The sequence below is a fragment of the Larimichthys crocea genome, chromosome XV (assembly GCF_000972845.2).
Source record: "Larimichthys crocea isolate SSNF chromosome XV, L_crocea_2.0, whole genome shotgun sequence".
Lineage (NCBI taxonomy): Eukaryota > Metazoa > Chordata > Actinopteri > Sciaenidae > Larimichthys > Larimichthys crocea.
Genome location: NC_040025.1, coordinates 1,967,550 through 1,974,333, shown reverse-complemented (window position 1 = coordinate 1,974,333; position 6,784 = coordinate 1,967,550). Strand labels below are relative to the sequence as shown.

The 6,784-nt window shown below is 38.6% G+C and overlaps 1 protein-coding gene across 1 annotated transcript; it reads left to right on the top strand.

Moving 5' to 3' along the window:
* The first annotated feature begins 1,051 nt into the window (after positions 1–1,051).
* bcas2 (BCAS2 pre-mRNA processing factor) lies at positions 1,052–6,462 on the top strand. Its single transcript, XM_010731543.3, has 7 exons — positions 1,052–1,261; positions 4,126–4,218; positions 4,308–4,378; positions 5,112–5,273; positions 5,360–5,410; positions 5,499–5,579; positions 5,679–6,462. The coding sequence occupies exons 1-7, from the start codon at positions 1,169–1,171 to the stop codon at positions 5,803–5,805; spliced, it is 678 nt and encodes a 225-aa protein (XP_010729845.1). The 5' UTR covers positions 1,052–1,168; the 3' UTR covers positions 5,806–6,462.
* Positions 6,463–6,784: the final 322 nt, after the last annotated feature.

Here is a 6,784-nt window from a genome sequence, read left to right as displayed (position 1 = left end):
GTAATGTGTCTCTGTTGTAAGCTTTTTTTTTTCTTCTTCTTCTCTTGTCTGTGTTTTCTTTTGCTGAGTTTTTACTGTCCTTCTTTTCCTCTTTTTTAACATCAACCTGCCAAGGGACTACGGTTGGAAATTAGCCTGTGGCTATAATAGATGTTTATTAATATGCACTGTCCCCCCTTTTTTTAAAAAAAAGAAAAAAAAAGAAAAGACAATACGGTTAATATTAACACATATCACATATGATATGAAGTATATGTTCCAGTATTGGAGTGGAGTATTGAGGTACAGAGTGCAAAAGGTGGTGCATTGCTGAGCCCTGAGCCTTCCTAACCCTTTTTTAACAAACAGGAACCATCATTCCAGTCTGCCACTCCGCTACTGCAAGCAACACTGAAGAGATACAACAGATACAACAAACAAAAAACAAACAAACAAACAAAAAAACACGTTCAAGGTCCAATATAAAATGCTTGTAGATAATTCAGGATCAAAGACCTTTGTCATTGTGCAAGGACAATGAAACTGCAATTGTTACAATGTAAAATGGTGCATTTGTATGGTGCAAGAGTCACACCTATTTCTGAAGAATTGACAGGATGATGATAAGATGATTATAATAATAATAATAATAATAATAATAATAATAATAATGATAATAAACTACAGATTCTAAACAAAACATGCAGTATAAGGTGTGGTGTGACGATATATAGAGTGGGGTATTTGGGCTGTTAAATAACATGTGGATAGTCTATGTCAGGGGTGTCAAACTGGTCCACAAAGTGTTTCCTTCCAACCAAACAGCAGCACACCAGACTTGACTCATTTAATCAACTGATCTCAGTCTTCAGAGAGTTGATTGGTCAAACTGTGTGCTCTTGGTTGGTTGGAACTAAAACCTGCAGCCACACGGCCCCTTTGTGGACCAGTTTGACACCCCTGGTCTATGTCTATGAAAAAAATGCAAAACAATGCAAAGCAGCAGCAGCAGCAGCAGCTATACCCCCCTCCACTAGATGTCACCAACAAAATCTCCTGGTCGTAATGGGGTTTTATTTTGAAGGTCAAAACCGGAAACCCTTGCTTTTAGTAAGCGGAGAGTGGTTCTTATCTCAGCAGAGAGAGACATATTTCAAACCACAAAGTCCACAATATAGTTTGATCAAAAATGGCCGGGACGGCTTCAGTAGCAGGCGAAGTGTTCGTCGATGCTTTGCCATACTTTGACCAAGGTTACGATGCAGCAGGTGTCAGAGAAGCGGTGAGTACAGCTCGCTTGGTGAAATGCTAACGTGTTAGCCGACCATGCTTAACCTCACGGTGGTTAAGGCACAATAAAACTTTAGTGAGATTTTATGGGAACATTTGGCATTTAGAAACGACGGGGTTTGTTAATTATAGTAACATTTAGCGTGTTCAGTGAATTATTTAGCCAATGCTAGGTAACGTCAGTGATTCAATTCAGCTCATAACTTCCTGCGAACAGGAGCGTAGCTAACAGGTTTGTTCAGCCTGGCCACAATCTGTCTGCCTGTGGAAGCCAATTGCCGCCAGAAAATTGAAATAAATAAGTAGAATAATTAATAAACAGGTTAATTTTCACTGCGTTAAATATCATGCATGTGGTTGTTGTCTAAATGTATTATTTTCCATTTGAAAAGTCACTCTGAATGTTGTGCTTCAGTCAGTTTTACACTATATCACACATTGAAAACTAATATAATTTAGGTTTTCAGACTAGATTTTGACACAGAGCCTGTGTCCTGTGTCCTTCAGGGCTCCTGAGGGGCAGTTTGTCTTGTTGGTTATCCAGCCTGGCTCTGGTACATTGTGTTATCAGCCCAAATAAGATACAACTGGTTCTGTTTAGGAGCCTCACAGAAGTGTGTTGCTGCCACACCGTTAAAATGCACAAAAACCAAATAAACATGAACATGTTGCTTTCTAAAGACATATTCATTATAATGATTTTTTAATGATAGAATACTGATGATATAAAGTGTGATGAATGCTGCCTGAATGTCCACCAATGTGATTGTTTATCCGAATTTGCAGTAGCAGAGCAAAAAGGTAGCAGTTTTATCTTGACAAAAAAATAATGAAGTCATAAAGCTACAATCCAAATGTTTTATTCATATAGTCGACACCACAAAAAGAAAGAAAAAGACAAACAAACAAGAGGATCCGTAGCATGTTTAAGCGTAAACGACACGTTGAAAGTCACGTATATTTGAACTGGCTGGCTCTCCATAACGTTTTAACCTGGTTGGTTTCACGTTATAACGTCAACTCTCTCCCTCTCTCTCTCGATGTATTTATAAATACTAACATGCTAACATATTTTTTTTAACAGTTTATACATAATTTGTCAAATGTTATTTACATAACGGCAGAGGTTTTCAGAATTTGTCCTGCTCTATATTGCAAAAACGCATACAATTTTATTTAAAAATAATCCAAATAAAATCTATTTTCAAGTGATATATTAAAATCAAGTAACTGTTTTTATAGGTACACTTGCATACACTCTAGGTGGAAATAAAGAGGTAGTATTTCTCCTTTTATTGTGGTTACACCACTTGACATTTTCAGGGCCAAACAGTCTTTTGTTTTGTAAAAAATAGTTCAAAAGCTATTTGAAATTACATGAAACCAACAGAAATACAAAATATACATTTTTGCAAACCTGATGGAAGCTTTTAAAACTATTTATTAAAACATTTTTTAATTTCTCATAATGCAAACTCTTATTTGTCACTGACCCTTATAACAATATAAACAGCAGCCATTTTGACATGAAATGGGTAAACACAGGTGTTAACAATTATACTAATTAAGGTTCAGTTCCATTCAGGTCAGACAGAGTCGGAGTGCTGCTGTACTAAATGGAACTGAACCTTCATTAGTATCATTGGTAACATGATACTGGGCGGCAACAGCTTGAGAACAACCTTTCCCACAGTGCACCTTGTTACTTGTCACAGCACATGAAGCGTGCGTGTAATCCGTAACGTTAATAATGCACCACATTCATCAGAGAGAAAAGAACGCGAGCTCTTATCTGGTATTAACGGCTTTGGCATCCTTACGACGAGATCTGTGCTCTGCACCTGTGCGCGTGGTTTGAATCCGCTTTTAAGTGGCTTTGCACAAAAGTGTCTGCCAAGTTCACGTCAGGTATGCAGGAATGACAGTTTTGCCTCTGTCTCTTTGACTTGTGTTGCTATGGGAACAGCTCGGGCAGCCTTGTCAGAAAACATTCAAACACCTAGAGCTAAAATGAAAAGAGGAAATGAAGGTAAAGTTATTGTTAGTATCACAATGAGCCGGACTTCTCAAAAGGAAACGATAACCATGGCAACAACTACTTGTAATTATGAGACCCATTAATGTACACATAACAGTCACACACAATAGGGTTCTACAGACTAAATGGGTATTAAATTCAGTTTGGACTTTTTTTGTACTTTCAGTATTTTCTGAAGAGTAAGCACGACACAGTAAGGACTGTGAGGTATATGAACTCCCTCCTTGTGGACATTTTTTGGGGAAAAACAGCAGTGAAACCTTTTTTTTCACCTTTATTTGATAGCAGCAGATGTAGATCGACAGGAAACAGAAAGACATGCAGCAAAGGGCCACAGGTGAGAATAGAACCTGGGCTGCTAAAGGCTGTAAAGACTCAGGCGTGGTACATGGGAGGCACACCCTACCAGGTGAGCCAGTGGGGTGCCATGAACGTTTGCTCTTTTATCATATTCCTTTTTTTACGCTTCAGGGATGTCACATCAGCCATCTGTCATGTTAATGGCCCGATGATGCAACCCTCCTTACACTAACACGACAGGGAATTTAAAACAAATAATATTTAATATATTAAATATTTGTGAACTTGATCATGAGCCGTATGATTTTCTTTTTGCTTGTTTGTTTAATTAGGTAAATATTAACACATATAACATCCTCTAGGCTATCGCAATATAATATTGGTAGAAGACAAGATGACATGACACTGAATTCACCTGAGAATGAAATGAATCTCTTCCAGACCTCTTTGTATACATTAGTAATGAAAATAAAGTTCTTGGTAGCTAAAGTCTGTTTTTTTGTGCTTTTGTCTTCTAGGCTGCAGCGTTGGTGGAGGAGGAGACCAGAAGATACAGACCCACCAAGAATTACCTGAGCTACTTGCCCACACCCGACTTCTCTACTTTTGAGGTGACAAACTCCTCAGACTTCTGAAACCTTCACTGCTTCAGCCAGTGTGACAGAAATAACAGAATTTCTTCTTTCTTTTCACCCTTTAGACAGAAATCATGAGGAACGAATTTGAGCGGTTGGCGGCACGCCAGCCCATGGAACTCCTGAGCATGAAGAGGTAAATCCTACACAATGCAGGAGCCTATGTTGATAACTGTTCATAGTTTAGCCAGAAGTTGGGATTTTTCCTTATTTGCCTCAAAGAAAGTTACACATGCATAGAACTGTAATAGATGACTGAGTGGGGAGAGGGTTTATTTTAAAGTATTTATTTATTTATTTATTTATTTTGTTGACTTCTCCTGAAGTCAAAACCACAGTTTGAAAAGTAAAATGAATATTTAACCAACGATTACGGTAGTTTCTGTCAACAGGCCAAGAAGTTACAAAATACACCTGTAAATATTTGTGCTGCCACTAAGCAAATAGCAGGGTGTGGTAAACCAGTAATCCTGTGACATGACATGACTCATAGACACTAACTAAATCCAAGCTGCAATAATAAATCCATTATTTTTTTTTATTTGGCATTTATAGGTTTATAGAATTTCAGCAAATTACAAATGGTCCCCATGGTGACGTCTTCAAATGCTTTTTGTCCAACCAGCAGTCCAAATCCCAAAAACCATCATAGCAGACTAAGAAAAATATTCACATTTGAGAAGACAAAACGAGTGATAAAAGTGAAAATATTCGCGTGGCACGTGTGACATCGCGGAGAGGAATAATTTATGTTTGAATACAAAAACAATTCACAGATAACACCAACAAGCTGCAGCTGTAAACCAAATTATTTTGGCTCCCTGGCTCCAAATGCTGATCACGTGTCCTTTTTTTTTGGCCCTTTGGAGATATGAGTTGCCAGCGCCCTCATCAGGACAGAAGAACGACATCACAGCGTGGCAGGAGTGCGTGAACAACTCGATGGCCCAGCTAGAGCACCAAGCAGTCCGCATTGAGAACCTGGAGGTCATGTCACAGTACGGAACCAACGCATGGAAAGTCTACAACGAGTATGTGACAGACGCTCATCTCTCACAGTTACTCGCTGTATAATTGATCTGAAGACCACTAATGTGTTTTTGTTTGTTTGTTTCAGTAACTTAGCCTTCATGATTGAGATGGCTCAAAAGGAACTTCAGAAATTCAGGTGACTGATCGCTGGAGCTTTCGTACTGTAAAAGAGTTATCAAAGCAGTTTTCACATGTTCACTAATGTATTTTATTTTGGTACGCAGGAAACAAATTCAAGATTTAAATTGGCAGCGTAAGAACGATCAGTTGGCGGGAGGAGCCAAACTGCGAGAGCAGGAGTCAAAGTATGTTGGTTGAAGATTTTATATGGTTAGATGACCATACAAAGAAAATACGTAGGTTATTTTTCCTCTGTCGTAACATCTGTATTTATCTCTCATCAGCTGGGTGTCTCTAGTCAGTAAGAACTACGAGATCGAGCGGGCCATCATCCAGCTGGAGAACGAAATGACTCAGCTCAGACAACAGCAGGGGGACGAGAACAAGGAGAACATCCGACAGGACTTCTAGAGCAGCAGCAGCTGTCGGCCTCATAACACTGATCTACAAACTAATGATCCCTCGATCAGACAGATTCCATCTTGTTTGACTGGACTCAGAAGCAACATGACGAGGGAATGTGAAAACTGCTTATGTTCAGCTGCATCATCAAATAATGTGAACATTCAGAATGAGTTACCCAGAAACCTCAGTGACAACACGCATTTCTACCAGACTCCACACCTCTTACTGCCAAAACACTGGTGTAAAGCAACTCTTTGTTTAGAGCAAGATTATGTACGGTTTGCCACATATTCCTCTTTAAACAAATGGAGTTGAATTCATAAGCAATAAGACACATTTTTGCTCAAGTCAGTACACTCATGGGTTTGTTGCTACATCCACACATGGTCTGGTCTGACCAGTGGCTAATGTTAGCCTAGTTTTGGATATTACTGAGTTACTGAGTTAGTTGGATATTACTGTTTGCTGGATTCTTTTTCATCCTGTGCATTTAACATTATTCAGCAAAAGTGACATAATCTCACACCAAAATGTCATTTATGCCAGCGTATAGGTTTGTCAGGTGTTTAAAATAAAGTGTACATAGTTTGTCAGGTGAGTCCTGCCTTGACTTTGATTCATGTTATTTTCTATGCTGTTTTAATAAAAAGAACATTTCTTATATTTCTTAGTGTGTGGAATGGACTTTTTCCAGATCAGATGTTACACTAAATTGTTACATTTTAGTAAGGACTTGTGTTTGCTATGATTTTAATCTGTCTAGTATTATTTTTCATTCCTATTGTACTGGGGCTCAGTCTATATTTCCATGCAACAGGCCAGTTTATAGCATTAATGGACAGTATATGCCATCTACTCCTAAATAGGCAGTGGACAGTATCATCAGCACATTGTATTGTTGCTGAAGTCAAGCACTACATGATGGTAGTATTTCCAATAGCGAGGCCTTCCATAATTTGTGTACCTTGGCACGTAAGTTGAGTCC

Excerpts from the sequence above, each read along its gene's own strand:
- bcas2 (XM_010731543.3), top strand. The coding sequence starts at position 1,169 with ATGGCCGGGACGGCTTCAGTAGCAGGCGAAGTGTTCGTCGATGCTTTG. Across the intron at positions 4,219-4,307 it reads CCGACTTCTCTACTTTTGAG|ACAGAAATCATGAGGAACGA; the intron begins GTGACAAACTCC and ends TTCACCCTTTAG. Across the intron at positions 5,580-5,678 it reads CTGCGAGAGCAGGAGTCAAA|CTGGGTGTCTCTAGTCAGTA; the intron begins GTATGTTGGTTG and ends ATCTCTCATCAG.